The sequence below is a fragment of the Hippocampus guttulatus genome, chromosome 8 (genome assembly GCF_054856545.1).
Source record: "Hippocampus guttulatus isolate MCC_2025c chromosome 8, RoL_Hgut_1.0, whole genome shotgun sequence".
In the NCBI taxonomy this organism is placed as follows: domain Eukaryota; kingdom Metazoa; phylum Chordata; class Actinopteri; order Syngnathiformes; family Syngnathidae; genus Hippocampus; species Hippocampus guttulatus.
The window spans coordinates 21,252,100-21,272,854 of NC_141268.1; the positions used below are offsets into that span (position 1 = coordinate 21,252,100).

The window sequence follows — 20,755 nt, forward strand, 5'->3', positions numbered from 1 at the left end:
CCTTGAAACGGTTATTTGGAGTTAATTATGTGAGCCCGCGTCTGCCTCCCCAATTTACATCAAGCATGTCTTATTAAAAATGGAAAAGGGCCCATGCCACATTAAGGATTTGAGAATTTTACTCGAGCATGAAATGAGCCCAACGCCGAGGGTTGCATGGACAGAAATGCCACATGACACCCATTCAGAGTAGAAGTTCTTTTTTTGGGGGGGGGGGGTTATATTTATTATATGAATAGTCGGTGGGGTCAAGCAACATTGTCAGCCTGACATTTACTCGAACTTGTGTATCGTGTGCTCAAGGATGTCCAGACTATTTATATATTTTGTTTTTAGTCAGTGTGGTCAAGCTCAATATCAAGGCTAACAGTTACATTTTACTCCACTGATTTAATGTCACTCGAATGTTGGTGTCAAATACCATATCATGTCTTGGATTTTTTTTTAAATTACATTTCTTTTTCATGAAGAGTCATGTGTACAGTTACATTTGTTTTGATAGAGTCTGTGGCTTTGAGTGCCATATCTACATTTCAACCTCATCCCATATTCTTTATCCTCAAAAAAAAAAATGCAGCAACTTCAATATTTTCCTAAGCGTAAATTCAATCATCCCGAGGATGATTGCATTTACCTTTTTCCACCTTTAAAGAACTTTTTTCTTTCAGATGACATTTGTCTGAGGATTGTCCTAGTGATAGATATCCCCGCACTGTGAACAAAAAAGACACTTTATCATCATAAACTCACTCATACAATTTCAAAAAGTGTGGGAAATGGTCTATTTTAGCATGGCGATGCACTCCCCAGCTGCTTCATGATGAATGGCTCAAAGAGCACTCCATGGGCATCCGACAAACAGCACTTGCAGGTTGTGGCTGCGGGATAAAGGATGCAAGGAAGAAAAAGGCGAAGACCGAAAACACATGCAGACTCATTTTGCCCCCACATTTGCCCCGTTTTGCGTTAAGACCTTCTGCGTTGCACTATAAATGACCTCTTTTTCAGCTCATTTGTTGTAGGAAAGAGAAACTAGCGAATGATACACTCTCAAAACTGCATTGGCAGCAAAATAATAATTAAAAACATACAGAGTGAATGGGTGTGCAGTGCAGTGTTTTTAACGCTATTAGACGTGTGCACAATTTCAGCATGACGTCTGATCCACTGGTAAAAGGACACTTTGATCCTCTCCTCTTTCATCTAGAACTGCTTCAGACAAAAAAGTGTATGCAGCAAAGTGGTGAAGATTGCACGACTCTCTGTGCCCTATGTGTTGTGTTGTGTTATTTTTGTTATTCTGACTTCAAAATGGCGCCGCGAGAGTGGCTGCCTTTCCAGCAGCTCCTATATTTTGTTGTTCTACTTCTTTCTTTCATAACTTTGCTGCTGTGAATCGGGAATTTCTCCATTGTGAGACTAATAAAGGTTTTCTTATCTTATCTTAAAAACATGAGGAAAGTCAAAGTTAAAAATTAAAGTGCTTACAATGACAGTGTAATGACTTTACACTGTGCTTGTCAGTGCTGTTCTTTTAAGTTCTATCGATCTATCTATCTATCTATCTATCTATCTATCTATCTATCTATCTATCTATCTATCTATCTATCTATCTATGTATCAATCACTTGACACCAAGAAATGGCGAGTGGCGCGAAGTGCGAACAGAACCTCCCTAGACTTGTGTGCATCCAAGCTAGCACCTAATGCTAAGGAAATGGCTTAAAATTCCATTCATCCTCCCCCTTATTACATGTTACATGTTATGTCTTGTGACTTGTTGTAACTGTCATATGCTTATTTATGTGCTAGGGTCTTTTTTTATCCTGGACTTAAATTATCCTCAGAAGAGGATAGTTCGAGCGTGGGTTTTTTTTTTCCCTCTCCCTACCCAGCGTTTTCCTTTCTGAATTCTGATTGTAATTTCCCCATTGCGGGACAAATAAAGGATATCTTAATCTTAATCTTAAAAGACTATTTATTGGCACATTGTTACTGATTTACTTTTTATTGTTTGTCATTTGCGTGGAAATTAGCCTATGTATGTAGACTGTGTGTGTACAAATCCACTATTCACCATGCTAGCTAGCTCGTTAGCTTGTTTACACAGTATTTTTGTATGGTCTGTGACATAAGCACATGAAGGTACCGACTAAAAGTTCACTTATAAGCTTTTGAAAGCTTCTAGCTAGAATCTAGCTGTACCCTCCAATTAAAACACATTTTCTCTTTGGGGTTTACACAGTCTCAAACGTCATAAATAAAGGAAGTTTGTAGTAAATGAGCCTTGAGAGGCTGGAAGGGGCTCTAAATGTCCTCGTTTGACCGTGAAGTTCAGTCGCGGCGGCTAAAGGTGAAGCCCGGCTGCTGGAGCCTGCAGGCCAAACAGGTGAAAGAAGAGTGACTCATGCAGTAGAGGCATGCTTAATAAACACAGCACACATGCAAGGAGCTCTGTGAATAATGACTATAAGCAAGGAGCAGGTGTTATTCAATTAAGATCCTGGTCAAACAGGCTCGATGCACTTTTCTGTACATTTGTGAGACCAAGGTATGTCTGCTCTATATTTCTGGTATCAACCATGGATTTTCACCAGGAGCAAGCTGCTGCAGCTGATCCCAAAACTGTCTTTTGTCTTTCGACTTGGCGAAGCAGCATGTGGCTCGATACTCTGTCTGTCTGTCTAGCTATTCATCTGTCCGTCTGGCTTCCCTTCATTTTCATCTTTCCTCTATCCATCTGTCTTATACCTTCCTCCGATCAATGCACCACATACCATACCATACCACTTTCTGTTTTGGCAATACTCCTAAAACATTCATACCAGCAATACCTCGGGACTTTCAGCGAGGAACAAAGGCATTGGCGCACAGGGAAACTCTGTCTTTGTTGCCAAAATGGGTTTAATAACACACAGACAACAACGCCGTGCGAACGAGAACTTTATGCGTTGTAGGATACAACACGTCTGAACATTGTAACACACAAAAGCGACACTTTTGGCTGTGTGGGTGTGCCAAAATAATGCTTTGCTTTTTGAGCTTGGCCATCATGTCCCCATCTTACAACTCACCATTCTATGGAACACAAGATGTGACCGACCGGTTTGGTGAAGAGAAACAGACACAGAACTTCAACTAATTACAACACAAACAGTTATAATTACAATGTGCATTTATTTGAAATGCCTGACAGTTGTTTTCTCCATCTATACATCTGCCTTATATTCTACCAGTTTTCTTAGATTTGTATAGATTTTCCTTTAAATTTCAGGTTCTCAAAATAAAATAAAATAAAATAAAAAAACCCAAAGGGATATTTTCCGGCTTCAATAATAACAGTTTTTATGTCAAATAATGAAAATTTCTATATACCCGGGGACGATTTATGTTCTTGTCAGTACACTGCCAGATACTCTCTGCTCTATAAATACAGTTGAGTTGAGAGATAGTTTGTTGGCAACTGTTATCACTCCCCATCAAAGCAAGAACACTTCTCTGCCTTTAATGATCTCCCTTTGGAACATGGGAAGTATCCGTGGTCAAAGGTTATGTTGTAATTTGTCCGTTTCCAACATGATTTTGCTCACAGCAGTGAGGTAAGCAAGTGTTTGGAGTCGTCAAAGTGAGGAAAAAATGATGAGTCATGAAAACGGCTGATGTGCTTTCCTGATCCTCTTCGTCAGGTGATAGAATCTTCAGTCACAAAACAGTTATTGATTCATCAAACAGGTTTAGGACCAAGCGGTTGGCGTCGCATCTCATTTCCCATGATCATCCCCGATTGGGTTTCCAGAATATGTGGCTCATTGGCTGAAATGAAAACTCATTTCACTTTGATGGATCAAGTGTGTTCATTTACTTCCCTTTTTAAAGAAATTTTACACCCAAGCAACAATAATCTCGGCAGCTAATTAATAAACTGAAGTTCTTAATGTGATTCTCGTTTATGCACAAAGAAGCCTGCAACAACTTGGCAATTTTCTATGATTTGCCAATTGGGGTTGCAGTGACTCAGCAGGGCTGCGACATCTAGAGGAGTCAAAAACTATCACAACTGCTTCATGAAGCTTCGTTTTCCCATCACCAATAAAAAACATAGTCATTCCAATCTTACTCAATTAATAGTGCTCTCACTTTATCAGAGTGCAGTTCTGCAATGCTGTACGTGACGCCGGTACACACCAAACCGAAAGGAATACAAAACCCCCACAAACCCACATATAAATGCTAGTACAATTGGCCCCGAACACCCATGCTTTCTCTGCAAAGATCTGAATATGTAAACTATCTCCAGGTGTGCCTAATGTGGCGGCCTGTGCATGCTGCAATGCACAGCCGCCGACCTAGTTTGCTGCTATCATCACCTCCTCACCGCTGACAGCCACGTCTCACTCACAATGGCTGCTATAATAAGCGCGCCTGCATGTCGCCGACGGCGTTCAGTAACACGCTTGCATAACAGCTAAATGCCAGAGTGATCCCTCAGGCGCATCCCCCCCCCCCCCCCCCACACACACACACACACAGCCTCTCTCTTCCCCTTGGTGGCACACTTTCCAACAGGGCCTGGCCCTAATCTGCGCATGTCATCTGGCAGCTCCACGCGACCGCCAACTGTAACCTGTTTTATGTCCTAATATCACATTGGAAAAATGGCAAAAAGATGAGTTCGTACGTCACCCACAACAGAGACAAGATTCAACCCGTGGCGGTCAGACAAACAAACTCTCGTTATCCATGTCAGTCGTTGGACAGTAAAACGAGAAACTGTCCAAAGGTGAAATAAAACAGAAAGCGTCACCACGCAAGTCAGATTAAAGAATGGCTCTTGCTGAGGCTGCAAGTTCTTTTGGAATAAGTGTGGCCAAAAAAAAAAAAGCCACAGGGAAAAAAAACAAAATGAAAACGTACGTGCGGAGATAATCCTTTGACATGCTACTGTATTTCGTCTGCTTTATTAGCCCTTTTAGCCCACACCACTTTGCTTTCTGTCTGGTCTCTTGTATATCACAGCGTTTTGCGCCTCGTAAAAGCGCCCAGGGCAAATTCCTTCTGCGGAGCACTTAAGCGCCGCATCACATCCTGGCGAGAGACTTTCCGCTTGGTACCAATCGCACAGAAGAAGTGACTGGGCGTTTGTGACTAATAGGAATATAAAAGGAAAACAATTTGACCCGATCGATATCGAAACCAAAAAGCTTGCAATAAGCCCCACTCCCCCGGTTTATATTTGCTGTAAAACCACTCCTGTCTTCTGTGATTATTGCAATAAAGCGCTTTTTTTTTTCTTGCAAAATACTGTCCGTTGCATCTCGGGACCCGCCGCTTTTTGACTTGGCACCGCTTATATTTCAACAATCACGAACATGAGGTGAAGAGGCTTCGTTATGATAACAAACTTTTTATATTGCTGTTTTAGTTTGAATGTGCAAGTTGAGACACGCTCATTTCACCCATGATGTCCCAAAAAAAAAAAAACATTTCAAAAATCTCCATAGTAGTCACAGATCATTATTTGGCAAGTGTTCTGCCGTCCCCTTAAGCGGCTCCAACTGGCATCATTATTTGGCTAGTGGTTGGACAGCTGTTACCTCATAAATCCAAACTGTTTACTCATGTCTTTATAAAGTCAGATTATGATGTCGTATGTCCTCTGTCTTCACAACACATTCATCCAGAATTTTTAAAGACCTCATAAAGGTGAAGCAAAAGCGTGGGGTGTGTGCGGTGTTGATGGTGTAGCTTGCCGCGCGCGATGTGTGCAAAGAGAGAGAGTGAAAAGTGTGGGCCGTTGCACCCTTTCAGTCCGGAAAAGTGAGGATCTTGAAAGACACGCCGGCACGAAAAACGCAGGTCTTCCCGTGAAGTGGTTCAGGATCTTGGGGAAACTCCTGCCGAAACTCTCTTGACCACTTTGGTCTAATTTCATCCGATATGGAGATGACACGGCGTGGGTGATTATAAGGCGAGAAAGCCAGGCCTGATCTCACTGCCTGACTCCACATCTTGCGTGGAAGGTCTGCGTTCTTGTGAGTAATTCCACCGCTTGATTCATTCTTCACTTGCGCGCACGGCAATTATGGCCATTTTGCAAAAAGACAATGGCTCCCTTTGCGGCTCGCCACCCTTTACCCCCACTCCCCCCCATCTGTTTCAAAAAGACACTTAATGTGATAATAACATTCGGCAAATTAGCGTGGATAGGACAAAAAAGTAGCAAGCTGGTTCACGACAAAGCTCTCATCATCTTCTTTGTTGCGGCGTGTCGCAGGCTGCTTATGAGGTGCTCAATAGGAATAAATCTCATTAAGACCTTTTTTTTTTTGTTTCATAATTATTATAAGAGGGAAGCAGCTTCATTGACATCCGAGACTTGTCTAGATTTAGAGATCACAAACAAAATGCTCGAAAAGTGGAATTTCATATTTAATGATGAGATTCCCTCATGCTTATCAGAGAGTTGCAAAGTGGGGGGCCTCTTCAGTCATCATCGGCATAGTTGTGCTTTGCTATTCGAAAATTCACAGTTTCTGCATTTTTGTTTTTCCTTCCTGCAGCTATTCACCGAAAAAGTCACTTGTTTGCGTAGAATTTGTGCTTTCTAAAACAGCTCATGATGCTGCCAAAGTGTAAAGGAACTATGTTGAAGTGAGACATCCCAAATCAGAGATGAGCTTTGTATCATGGGGAGGAGCTAAGTTTAGCCTGCGTTAATGGATGGATGGATGTTAGTGGAAGTCACGGAGAGTCATTGTGATGCATTTCCCTCAAAATCAAATCATTTGAAAACCATTTACAGCCATGCCTTGAGGTACGCGTGACCTGACTTACAAGTCTGTCAAGAGCCATTGTTCAACCAATTTATTTATTTTTTTGCCTTGATTTGTGAGTGAAAATGTGAGATAAAAGCACTGTCTCGAGTCACTTCGCAACAAGCAGCTTCAAAAATGCTCACGCTGTTTATTATTGTCACTCCCAAGTGAAGTTTACAGGCAAACATATAAATTCCTTATTTTAAAAGTAGCTTATCTTTCAATCAGCGTAATTACCTTCTCACCAACAATGCAAAACAACGTGGATGGGCTGTCCAATAACAACGCACGTTTAAAGATGATATAACGACACTCGCGGGCATATATTCTTTATCCTCAGCGAAGAACCACCAATATTACTGTGACTTGCCGAGGAGTTTTGAGCGACCCCGTGTATTTTGGTACCGTAAACCGTAACTGCACTGTTTTATGCTGCTCCCAGGTGGCACGCCCGAAGGAGTTGCAATGTCCGGCATGTGTATATATAAATCATAAAAATAAAATGACTCCATATGAGCTTGGCCCATATCCGCTCTCCGCGAAAAGCAGTGGATTACTCAACCATATAAGGCCTTGCTGCGGTGTTCTGACCTGCGGTGATGATGCAGGAATTCAGATGAAATCTCTCGCAGTCGGCCCGTGGCGAATGAGCCCGAATGTCCTCTCGTGGCCGCTGCCGCCGCCGCTGCAGCTTGAAATAGCACGTGGCCAGACTGCCAGTGGGAAGAGGGTTTGGGTTAACCCCCCACGGTCAGCAAGTACGTGTGGCATCAACGGCCAAGCCGCTCTCCCGCGTCTGCAGAGAGCTCTCGTGCAGGCAATGCAGCTGCCCCATTGTTAGCTACCCGTCTGTGGCACCCTCTCACCTGCCAATGCTCGATCCAGTGGGGAGAAGGCGATGCGACTCTTTCATGCTGCTGTGTGTTGGAGAGGTGCTATGCATTGTGTGCACGCCGTGGCCTAGATTCGACTCCACAATCGTGGGGAAGCATTCCCCTCCTCGTCTGATGCTACTTTACTGCAATCAGATGCTATTCATCATCCCCAAACGCCCTCCCACTCGAATTTCCTCCCAATTCCACACACACACACACATCCCAATCTGGAACGTCTTTGAAAGCAATTGGGCAGCAGGGCATACACAGACGCTTTCTTTGGCATGTATCAGTCAGGAGGAGTTGAGAGGGGGCTCTTCATTTCATTCCATTTTCTGGCCATCTATTCCCAACATTCTTTCGGGGTCATTGGTGAGTGGGAGCCGATCGCAGCTGATTGTGGGCGAGAAGGTGAGGTACACCTTGGTTTAATCGCCGGGGTTCATTTTCGCTTATGGAGGAGTCCGAGTCCGCAATGAACGGGCATGTTTCTGAATTGTGGGAGGAAGCCTGACTCCCGGAAGAAAAAGCCACACAAACACGGGGAGCAGCGCTGAGATTTTGGAATCAGAGATCCTGGTGTGACGCGCTTGGCCACGCCCCCTTCAAAAGCACACATCAATAAACAAACATTAATTTTGTGCAGGTGTGACTTTTGACTTTTAAAATCCTGTTTATTTTATTCATGTATTTATTTATGACATTCTTGTCTATTTTTTTGACTATTTTATTTTATGATGAAAACTTTTATATTTTCAGTGGGGTGCCAGAAAGGATTCTCGGCATCGTCATGAATATCGGCAGGGAAAATCCCTTTGTTAAAATAAGCCAACTGGTACCACTGTGTTTGGCCTTAGAATAGGAAGAGGACCACCGCTTGGGCCTAAATGCTTGTTGTTCACTCCCATCTTTTTTCATTTCAAACCTTTTTGAAAATGCTCACGGGAGCCACTGGGGGGCGCTAAAGAGCCGCATGCGGCTCAAGAGCCGCGTGTTACCGACCCCCGTTCTAGGATGATGCGAGTTCATGTGTACTACTTTAGGTCGCTGACTCTTGGATGTGAGTGTGGGGCTTCTGTACAAAGAGTCGCTCTGCTCTGGTTTCGCTTCTGTTTTCCTCCGATGATGTCTAAAGATTGCATGATTTAACTGTGGTGCAATCAGGCGAGGATATCGTTAATGGCCTACTTAGGTTAACATACGAACTTCGGAGCGTATCAAGTGTAATTGGTGGTGGACCCATTTTCTCCCCCTTTGTGCCCAACTCAAAGCCGCCGTTATTGCTACCTTCACCAATCACCCGCTTCTATTTCTGCGGCTGACAAAATGTCACTCCGTGCCATTTTGCCCCGGTGCCATTTGACAGCTCGCGCAGGTGAACAAGCGTTCGCAGACAGTGTCAGAGAAGGACCGCCGGATGTGACTTTCGCTCGCCTCGTGTCGAACTGAGCGCGTGTGCCAGCACACGCGCTCAAATGACCAAAAACTTGAGAGCAAATGTGATTTTTGGAAATAGCCGTGTGCGCACGACCCTCCTGACCAAAGCTGAGCTCATTGTGGATTTGTACTGCTTTGCGCGCCATTATTAGTGTTCCACTGTGTGTAGAAAATTTTCATATTACTCTTTGTAGGGTTGTAGTTCACCGCTGATTCGGAAAATAACTACAACGATAAGCAAAAATTCAGGATGTTCCATGGTCACGTCTGTCCATTTCCAGACAAACCAGCTTTGCAGATCCGCCGTCCATTTTTTTTTTCAAACATGACAAATAGATGAAATGGACCATATAACCATTACTAACCCATTATGTACAGTATGTCTCTTTACAGCTCAAGGACATTGTAATCTCGAAGATGCTACATGTCATCATCTTACTTACACAGGTACATTAATAAATGGCAGACAGGTACAAAAAGACTGATGACTAATTGCATTTCCAAGACGTCAGAGCAGACTGAAATACATCCACAAGTCCATTAATGTCGAGGCTGGCGTGGTGTTGCAACACCATGTCAAAAATTGTTTTCTTTCTTTCAATGTTCGGACGTATTCTGCCATCCTGTCCTTTGAATGGTTTTAAAAGCACGCAGACGAACAAACTTAAAAAAAAAAAAAAAAAAAAAAGATGTGATTGCTGTTCATTTCATATGTTTGCCTCAAAGATCGACTCCGAAATGAATTACACGATGATGTAACATGTCGCTGTTACGCAGTCCTGTTTGTAATGACTTGCCCCAAACAAAATGACTCGGCGACTTGCTTTAACTTCGAGGGTCGAACTGGAGTCTTTCATGAGTCTCCGTCCCATCTCTTGTCATTTCCGTCCACGTTCCTACTTTCGGTTGTTTCGGCACCGTCGCCCGCTCAGCCCCGAGGCGTCGAATGATTGTTTGCTCTCGTAAATACCATTTGGCTTTGTCTTTGTGTGTACACTATAACGCCTCATCAAGAAACGCCTTGACGTTCTTTACCCGAGAGAGGAGGATTGGCTTGATGTGAATGATACCTTCTAAACTAGAAAAAAAAAAAGCAAAGGGGGCTTGCTTCCGGGCCCACCAAACAATTTCCTTCTTCAAAGCGGCTCCGTTAAAATCCTGTCAGACCCCCCCCCCCCTTTTATGGCAGCTTGAGGCCTTCGCGCAAGAGAAGAAATCACTGTTATTCACATGCTAAGTGACTTTTGCAATCCTGTGGATATTTGAGGAAGGAAAGAACTACTCATTCATCGCTCTGCCCGGGAAAGAAGAAGAAAAGGAAAAGATGAGAGCAGCGTTTTTGAGTATGCTCCTCCGAAAGCCGTTATTTGTGCCGAGCGCAACATTCTCAATGCCTCCCGTGTCATGAAGCTTCAACCATGACCATGCCGGAGAGACTCCCAGATGTGATCCCCAAAAAAGCAGCTTTGCCCGGAGCTCTACAGGCTTATCATTCCGGCACATTAATCAATGAGGCAATTACACGTCTCTCCTCCACCGCGGGCCCCGCCGACAACAGGTTGCGCGTCGGCAGAGCTCAAGGTGCGAAAAGGTTGGCCCCGTCCCATCCATCAGCAGATGAATCACGAGCGTCCTCTCTCCCTCTCTCTCCTTTTTTTTTTTTTCCCCCACCCTCGCTTCGCAGGTCACAGACGGAGGCACCATCAAGCAGAAAATCTTCACCTACGACGCCATGTTCAATACCAACTACTCTCACATGGAGGATTACCGCAGGCGCGAGGACCTCGTGTACCAGTCAACTGTTCGGTGAGTCTTACTCAACCTCGCGGGGCTGCTTCACTTTTTTATGAGACGGAAATCGAATCATCTGCTTGATGTCCAAAAAAGAAAAAAAGAAATGGCGGTTTAAGTGCGCGCAAAGGCGACGATATTGTTTACTTTACCGCTGGCGTCTTCAGTCAAATGCTAACTGCATACGGCTGCCGCTAAATGCAGAGCTGGATCTCTTCTGGGAAACTTGCAAAAATGCTCAGCTATTTGTCTCAACACCTTTAACAGAAAGTTGAAAAAATGATATAGGCAAAACAAACATGTTGTCATTGCTTTCTCAACTGACTTTAGCGTGTTTAAATAACGTGGCCCTTTCATCCTTCCATTTTGATGGACGCGGCCCTCAAACGAAAAAAAAAAAAAGTTTGGACACCCCTGATTTAAACACAAAGGAATACACATTTTGCTGACACAAATGCGCATTTTGGACTCTTGTTCATTGCGATGCGCTCGGTCAGTTTGACTTCAACCGACTTTCAACCCACCTGATGTGAGGCTGCATTCCGTGGACTCCAGTGAATAAATTTGCATTAAAAAAAGCGAGAATGAGCCACATAAGAAAGGTATTTCACGTCGGGATCAGGTCCTGGTACTGATCGGCTTGCCAACCTGAAATTCCATCAGGAAGGAGGACATAGCGCTTGGGTAAACACTAATTAGCTACTCTGTTCAGGATAGAGGGTTCAGTCTTCAGGAATTAGCAAACATCTGGCCCCCGTGTTCTCTTAGTGATACTTAAATCCGTTTTAAGGTGCGCACTGCATACTTATGAACAGATTTCGCTGAGAGTCGGTGCGAGTTAGAGGAAGACAAAGTGGAAGTGATCTCCTTGGAACATCTTTCGGGATTGTCTCGGGCTTCATCTGCCTGAATGTCTTTGTCGTCTTGAGTTCCAGCTGCTTTGGGCTCCCGCCTTGGACCAATCGGTTCAACAAGGCGAAGGAAGCTCGGACCGTACGTCGAACCGATGGCTTTGTTTGAATCCGGCACGCTTTTGGAACAATACCAGTCATCGTTGTGTTTTCCATCTCCTATCCGGCTCGTGTTCACGTCGCTTTCGTCGTGCGTTGCTTCTGTTTATCTGGCTTTGTACACCCCCCCGCCCCCCCTACTCTTGTTTGGTGCGGCTGCCCAACTGAGGATGATTCATCTGGACAAGCCTACTATCCCTTTGGGAGGGTAGCATCATTACAGCGGGAACACACACACACACACACACACACACACACACACACACACACATTCACGACAAACTGGAAAGAAGTCGGATTTAAAAATGAACATGCAGATAGAAACTAGGCCACGCTGACCTTTACTCACATTTTGATCAGCGCAGTTGGCCTGCGTGGTCAGCTCGGGACAATCTCCTTCCGTGGCGTCTTGTACACAAGTACTGATGATTATTAAAAAACTATTCGGCCCCTTAACTGCCGACCACTCTAAAATGCTGGTTAATTGCTGTTATAAAATGTCTTTTGACCTCTTCATACACAGAACCAGGGCTTAGTTTAGCATCGGCAATGGGCATTTCACGAAATATTTTTTTTATCTAACTTGGAGGAAAACAAACAAAACAGGGAATGGGATTGTTATCTTTTTAAAAACCCTGCAAAGTCAATTCAGAGATTTGCCTTTCCGACTAATCAGGATGCAGTATGCACCTTAAAGTGTTTTTCAGCTATCTTGATTTTCTTTTTCTTACACGGCGCCCAGTGTGACACACTTGAGCATCGAGCGTGCGGGAACGGGGCCCTCGAGGACCGGAATTTGAGACCCCTGCTTCGGATGGTCCGCCGGCGTGACCGCTTTAGAGAGACTTTTTGTCGGCCGCGATTGGGCGCGTGACATGGAGAAAAATCCGGTTTCAAGTCAGACATAACAGCCAGCGTGTGGACAGGGCAGAGTCTCACTTAAGAGTGCCTCGTTGTGAGTCTGGAGCTCCACTGACTCTCGGTGAGCTTGTATTTCTTTCTTTCGAGAGCACTTGAGACCAAATTAATCGTGCACGGGTGAGCGCTCACAACATACAAATTCATGAACATCATTACCACTCAAAATGTTGCTTTTGATTAAGCCGTGCCTGCAGATTGGAAATCAATCTCAATGTTTCATAAAGCAAAGTGCTTACTCCAGATTAGCTTTTTTTTCTGATTGAAAAAAAAACAAAACAGTAATGGAGGACGTTGTGGCCGCTCGACAGCGATCAAACGTGACACAGGTACGGACTTCATGCGACATAGCTCGCCGTCACTTTGCTCCGACAGCCACTCCACAAAATCTTTCAAAGCGGGGAAAAGCAGCTGTTGATTTGTTTCTCTCTGTCGAAGTGCCAAGGCCCCGATTAGTCCTTGCGAACAAACGTGACAGCCCTCGCGGGGAGCTGATGACACTCAAAGTGTGGAGAACCTCTCGTGCTCAACCTCAGATTATGACACAGGAATTCCGCGTGGCTCGTATAGGCGCGACGGGCATCGCTTCCACAGCTTTTACGTGTTTGGTTTTACACGCCAAAGTGGCAATTTGAAAACGGCTCTTCGCCATTTGCGTTTGTTTATCGCCGCAGGTGTGCACCGTTCTCTCTCCTCGAACAAATAAACTCAGTGATAAAATACAACAAATTGTAGCCAACCCGGAAACTTCACATGCACTTTGGAAAAATGATTTCACCTCGCCAGAAGATGAGTTGCAGTGGACCGCATGAATGTTTGGCCAGAGCAGATGTCAGGTACACTTCTTGTCCCTTTGAAATGAAAGTCCACCATGCGCTCATCTATCCACTTTCTCACATTCACGCCTCTGAGAGTACAGAGAGAAGATGATTTAGGAAAGCAGGAGGAAACTATGGTACCATGAGAAAGGAAAAAAAAACCCCGCAAGCGAGAGGAAAAAAAAGACGGATTTTAACCCCGGGGCTCAAGACACTGAGGCAGATGTGCAGACGTCTTCGTCACCATGCCTCCCCTAGGGGGGGGTCATTAAACTGATTCTCCCAATGTGTTGTGATTGTTGTGATACATGCATGTGTGCTGTTTGATTGAATTAGAATTTATGAGGCACCGACACATTTTTACAGCGTTGGAAAACGTTAGGAATGTTTGTGTCATGTTTGTACTCCTACAGAAACCATATCAAAACCAAAAATATATTTCCCTCCCCCATCTTTTTCTATTTTCAAACATTTTTGAAAAAGCTCCAGGGAGCCACTAGGACGGCGCTAAAGAGCCGCATGCGGCTCCAGAGCGACCCCCGCCTTAACCTGCCCTTAACCCTAACACTTTTTACGCAGTTTATGCGTACTTTCATTTGGAACAGGACTTGGGCTGTGACTGACAACGTTTCACAAGATCAGAGACCACTCAAAAGACTGAATTGGGTCGGCAATGAGTGCGATTGGTGCCCTTATAAGAGTTCTTTTTTTTTTCTCCCATCTCCACATTCATTCCCATTGTGTAAACGTGTATGTGAGCAGCGGGATTGAATTAGGATTCACAAGGCAAAGGAATCACTGGAAAGTCTGTATTATGATCCCCCCCCCCACCCCCACCTCTCTTTCCAATAATTCCTCCTCTGTTTTATCACCGAGCACGGTCCCTTGCATTCATGCAGGATTTGAATCTGTGAATGTGCCGCTTAGGCTAGCAAACAAGAGAGCTGCGGCTTTGCAGGGAAGGAACAGAGAGACAAGCTACAGTCTAATCTAAGTAAAACCAATCACACATGCCTCAGTGCTCGCATTCTCCTCATCGTTTTTGTTTTGTGTGTTTTTTTTTTTTTTTTTTTGGTTTTTCTTTTCCTTGCAGGATACACGAGCGATTACACACCTTCTCTTTGCATGCTTAAGCTAACCTGCTTTGGCTACTTTGACCTTTTGTCGGCCATAAAGCTTTGGGCCAGAAGGAATATCTGACGGCGTGCTTGTTATTTTGATGGAGGGATTGAGCGAAGGAGCGGCTTTCTTTCACGCTCCATTTAGTCGGTCCCACATGCTGGCATTAGCAAGCGGCCGAGGGCGTCGTGCGGACAGGCCTCCGAAACAGGAAAAGAGCCTTCCGATAACAACCCCTGGGCGACAATCCATCCCCCTCTGTCGTGTTCTGGGCACGCTTCCCTCAGAAAAAAAATGCGTGTTGATTCACTTTTTGCACCTAGACAAACCCAAATATGGGCTCATTGAGATTGACGAGTTGAAGCCACTCCGTCTGTTATCCGGTTGAGTATGTGCTTTGGCAAAAGCCATCCTCACAACGAGCATCATTTGTCTCTGGCTCGCCATATCCATCCTGTCCAAACACTGCAAACGCATTCACTCTCTTTGCCTTCTTCACGTGAAGTGCAATATCTGCATGGCTTTCCTATTTTGGGAACCGACTCTGCCTCCAGAGCCCCAAAACACACCCTGTAAGTTTGTTTCAGTGAAGACCGCGTGTCATGTGACGGACAGGCGATCACTTCAGCATATACCGCCGGGAGTCGGGATGCACCTCGGCCTCTTTTTGGTCCGAAACAAGATAAGTGGTGTAGGAGATGGACAGGCGAACGGATGGGTTTCAGGAGCGCTGTGAATTGTTTCTATGACCGATTCAAACCACCCGTGGATGGAAAGCGATTCCTTGGAACTCTTGTCGCTGTTTCTGAGATAAGAGTCTGACAGCTGGGGTTAGGGCACACTTGTAACTGTCTCTGAGTTGGTTTGTCTTTGGATTTTGGGGGGGTTAATAAACCTTAACAAGGGGGCGGGGGGCTCTTGGAGCGTTCACTGAGTTCTGTCTTTGGGATAAAGTTGCGGGTTACCACTCTTTTGAAGCCTCTGAGTTAAGAATTAGTCTTAAGTGTTTGGAGTAGGAATGAGGATAAGTGTAGGTTTCGGGTTAGAGGACACTTTTTAGTTGGTCCTCAGATGAGCATGAGGCTTCCGAAGGTGAGGTAAGGGGCAGCTTGGTTGCTGTCTCAGAGTACGGGTTGGGGGTTAATGGTCAGGCTTCGACGCTCTTGAAACCCCCGGCGCTAACTTTGTGTGTGCTGACACCAACCGCGTGCGGCTAATTCACTTTCTAGCGCAGTTAAATCTGAACGTCCACCAACATGGAAAGAAGACAGGGAGTCTCATCCTCACTCCCAAAAATCATATACAGTACTGAAAACTTAATAGAACAATTGTGTAATATTTATCAAGAGCGTCAGTATTGATTCTCACAGACAAACACTGGTCGGGACTTTCTGAACTCACTGTAGTTGGAGTGTCCTTTCCGGCCTCCTTCTGGCAGACGGCGCATATCCTCCCCTTGATGTTCTCCGTCTCTCTTTCTCTCTTGTCTCGATTTGAATCCGCGAATGCCTCTGCAGTCGAGCGGGACTGTGGAGACCAGCTTGGGCTTTGTGTGTAGAAACAAAAGCAACGGGCTACATCAGCGTTTACTAGGATGGAGCCAGCCAAGACAAAGCCAATTAGCTCCCCGCCGGGGAGGCTCACAGTGCTATGCTCATCATTTTATACTGTGGCGAGAGAGGAAAAAAAAGAAAGAGATTATTTTACGCTTATCCCCCCGAGGAAGAGCTTGATACAATCTCCTTTCCTGTCTCGAGGTGCCCGCGTTTTTTTTTTAAAAATATATACTTTGCTTTTTCAAACATTTGTTCATCATTTCAATACGTATTTGCTTTTGGCAAGTCTTCTTTTGACGATGGCGACGACTATCTCACTTTTGTTGTCTTAGCATGGGGAGATTGAGGCGTTGGTTTGTTAATGGAGGAATTTAGAAGGTTAGGGAACGGACCAATGGATGGATGGTAGAAATTGATATAGGTTGGAGACCAAGTCGTGTGAGCTGATCAGGGGGCCACTAAGCTTCAGCCGAGATCGAAAGGGCAATAGATTGCTCTCATTGATGAACTAAGTTTGATGACACCCTGCACCTAATAATCGGAAATTTGGGGCCATTCGTGGAATCGGATATGCCCCCGTCCTGATTTCCGTTTTGCATCCCACTAACAGTACAGTCGAACCTCGTGACAACGTACCTCGAGGGACATCACGAATCTGTCCGTCATAACGGATAACTCTGATGTTGTGTTTCGATCAGCGATTTCGGTCACTCACACCGAGGCGGACTAATTAACATTTGTTGCGAAATATTTCTGAGCTGCGCAGGAGCTCGGAGAAGGTTTCTTTTTGGAATAGTCTTGTAGCTGAAGATTCGAAGAACTGAAGAACTCTTGTCATGAATGAACGTGTTCATCTGTGATGCATGCTTGTTTTGTTGGTCATGCTAGCTAAGCTAAAAGCTATGATGGACAGTTCCTCCCACCCCCTGCGGCCCGCCCTGACAGCATTGGGTAGCTCCTTCAGCCAGAGACTGCTACACCCGCGCTGCAAGACGGCGCTCATTCCTACCGACTGCTGTCAGGCTGCTAAACTAAAAAATAAAATATGTGAAAAACCAGTAACAATTGTAAATAGCACAGCCACCTTATACCAGTTGCATATCTGCTTATATATATATATATATATATATATATATATATTGAACTGTGTTACAGCTCTCTTTATCTACATCTATTTTTGTGCTTGCAAACACTTTGTTTTTCTTCTTACTACCCCCCAAATTTGCTGCTGTAGACTGTAAATGTCCCCAGTGTGGGACAAATAAAGGATATCTTATCTTATTTCTAAGTTTTCGTAAGCACATCTTGGACATGAGCCATTTGCACTGTTTAGCCATGAAAGGTGAAATTTCTGCTGGCGATTTGGCCGAAAAAGGCTTCATTGTCATGTTTTCGTGGACTGTGGATTGTATTTTGACCTTTGGCTCTGTTGTGTTTTGCCTCCATTCGTCTCACTCGCTATGTTTTCCCAGGCTCCCGGAGGTTCGGATCTCGGACAACGGACCGTACGAATGCCACGTGGGCATCTACGACCGGGCAACGAGGGAGAAGGTCGTGCTGGCGTCGGGGAATGTCTTCCTCACCGTCATGGGTGAGTTACTACCCTCCGTTTTTGTCGGGTTCTGGGATCAGAGTTTCTGGTATATTTATAGTTTAAAAAAATGCTTGTAAACTTTTGCAGGGATGGCATCCATTTTTGGACTTGTAAATAGCGTGGTTTATTTTACACCGGGCCATTCCGTGTCCATATCTTATTGATATGAGCTGTTTCTACGTGTAGAGCAATGCACGTGTCAAGCTGGGTGGCAATCTGTCTTGAGTGCTGTCACTGTCATGTTTTCTCTCCGTTTTGATTTCAAGACCGGGTGATTCGAACGAGCCAAAACAATCCTGCTGGCTCTGTTCACGTATCTCTCAAATGTTTTGACGACATTGTTTCATTCCCAGCCTTGAGCTAAACTAACGCTAACGCTAGCTTGAGCTTGTGCCTACCGGACCCAAGTTGCATGCCGGCTCTCCTTGTCAAAGTTGCAAGTGTCTCCTCGCTGGGGCGTAAAGAATTGAACGATGCAGTCGCCGGGACGACCGGAGCGTCGCCCGACTGGACTGGGTTCCTACATTACATCTCCGTTGGAGACGAAGACGAATGGCCTCTGGCATGGTGGCTAATTGCCGTCTAAACTGAAACAGAATTATTCATAACCTATTAGTGCGTCAAGTTCAATAGGAAGTCGAGGAGCGGAGGCAAGAAAGGAAGCAGAAAGAGCGAGTGAGAGGGAAAGAAACAAGGTTTAATTAATAGCAAGCAGTACACAGAGAGTATGTGAATTTTTTAAAGGGCTTCATAAATAAGAATGATCTTTTTAATGAATCCCCCTGCCAAGAATTGCAGTCATCCAATTTTAAAAGGCTAAACCCTGAACTGTTGCCCCCTTTCTCCCGCAGTCCTTCATTGCCTACAGAGTCCCTTGCTTCATTTTTCCGAGCTTGACTCCACCGACGCCTTCTCCGCCTTAAATGAAATCAAATAAGTCACCTCACTGTCGTGCACGTTTGCACCTTAAGCCGTAACCATGACTACTGCTGTGTAATAATATACAGACCTTGAAATGTAAAGTAATTAAGATTGTATTGGATTTTTTTTTGGATTTTTTTTTGTTCCAGCGACCTAATTATGAACATCATTTCTCTACAATGCACTGTACGCCCATAAGTACCGCCAGCTATTATTCGCTACTGCGGCGCACGAATACAAATGGACCGCGGCAAGTCATTCATTGCAAAGATCAAGCCCATAGATTCTTCTAGAACCCAACAAGCGCGTGGGCGAGGAAGCACAGCAAAATTCAGCCGCCGTTCTCAATCATTTTTTGTTTTATGACAATCATCACGCTTGATGGCAGTGATTGGGTTCAACGAGCATGTTTTACCCCTCCCCTGACTCCTTTGATCAGAGTTTGATCAACGCTAACATCCAAACGCCGGTGGGCGCCAAACAGGCGTGCCTGGGGAGTCTCAGTTGGCATGCAAATGAAGTCACCTGTTTGCAATATATTGCCATCTGCCAGTGCAATAGAGAAAACACTTGCGGATATTTTTAAACCGAGATTCATTTCACAGGCTCTGAGTCACATCTTAGCCGGTTGAAACAAATGATGTGAAGTGAATGTACGGATTTATTGATAACTACCTTGAACAAGATAATTGTTGAAAATGTGTGCACGGGCAGGCAAGCTTGTAGTACGGAATTGTCGAGGTACAGCATTGAACCGAAGTGCCATTTTTGGGGGCGTGGCTAAAACCTCTGCCGAGTGACGCAGTTGGGTGACCAGAAGAGTTCCGCCCCCCTCCGCATGACGGTATATGAGATATTTGCAATATTTTGTGACTGGCTAGCTTTAAGTGGCTAACTTTAGGTGAGGCTAGGCTAATACATATTGGTAACTTAATCCTTTCATGCACGATTTATGATAACTTCCATCCGGATTTGTAGGGATTTTCGGTGGGGGGGGGGGGGTCATCAATGTAGAAGAAAAAGTACCTTTTGAATATCTGTCCACTGTGGTAACCGCCGTCTCAGAAAGGGTAAACAATGGGAGGAGTTTTCGTAAGCACATCTTGGACATGAGCCATTTGCACTGTTTAGCCATGAAAGGTGAAATTTCTGCTGCCGATTTGGCCGAGGTGCAGCATGTTCACCCATGCCTGCGTGGGTTTTCTCCGGGTAGTCCGGTTTCCTCCAACCTTCCAAAACCAAGCATGGCAGTCTCATGGAACACGTGAGCGTGTTCAAATTTTGACTCCGTCATTACTGTAGGGTTCCCATCCTCATTGTATGCAGCAACCCTTGCCCACACAGTCTTAATTTTCGTACGATTGACGTTACAAAAGGACATTAATGTGGCATTTCAGTCTATTGTGATTCAATTACGTCGGGGTGAGAGTTCTGACCCATCACCAATCATATAAAATAGATATTCCATTGTGCGGACAGAGACGTATCCATCTTGATGAAGCTAAGGTCATAATTTCAGGCTTTGAGGGCTGAGAGGAATCAATATGTCTTTTGCCAGCGTTGGAGATTGGGTCATTATTTGTTATTACCCAAAGTGATTCCTACGCTACATTGCAAAGCTGACAAGGAAAGGTCATTTGTCATTTGCCTCCTCGCTCTCGATTTGACCTTGAGAACGCGAGGGTCTTGTGTTGTCCGCTGACCGCTGCGTTTGGTCTCTTTGGGAAATTCTGTTCACAAACGCCGAGGAAAGAGAATCCTTTGCAATTTATCAGCACACCGAGACCAACGCTACGGCGTGGAGAGGCTAATTACCTGCTCATCGCATAAAAGCAGGATTTGTTTGAATAATTGATGCTCAACTTTAATTAAGCGCTGCGAATATTTCTCTGCTTGTCTAT

At 44.8% G+C, this 20,755-nt stretch overlaps 1 protein-coding gene across 2 annotated transcripts in view; it reads left to right on the plus strand.

The window, feature by feature from the left end:
- The window catches only part of igsf21a (immunoglobin superfamily, member 21a), a 137,849-nt gene that overhangs the window by 69,012 nt on the left and 48,082 nt on the right, over positions 1 to 20,755 (plus strand). For both annotated transcript variants that reach the window (XM_086118168.1, XM_086118169.1), the window contains exons 3-4: positions 10,812 to 10,933; positions 17,812 to 17,930. In XM_086118168.1, coding sequence (XP_085974294.1) covers positions 10,812 to 10,933; positions 17,812 to 17,930 — 241 coding nt within the window. The remainder of the gene's footprint in view (positions 1 to 10,811; positions 10,934 to 17,811; positions 17,931 to 20,755) is intronic.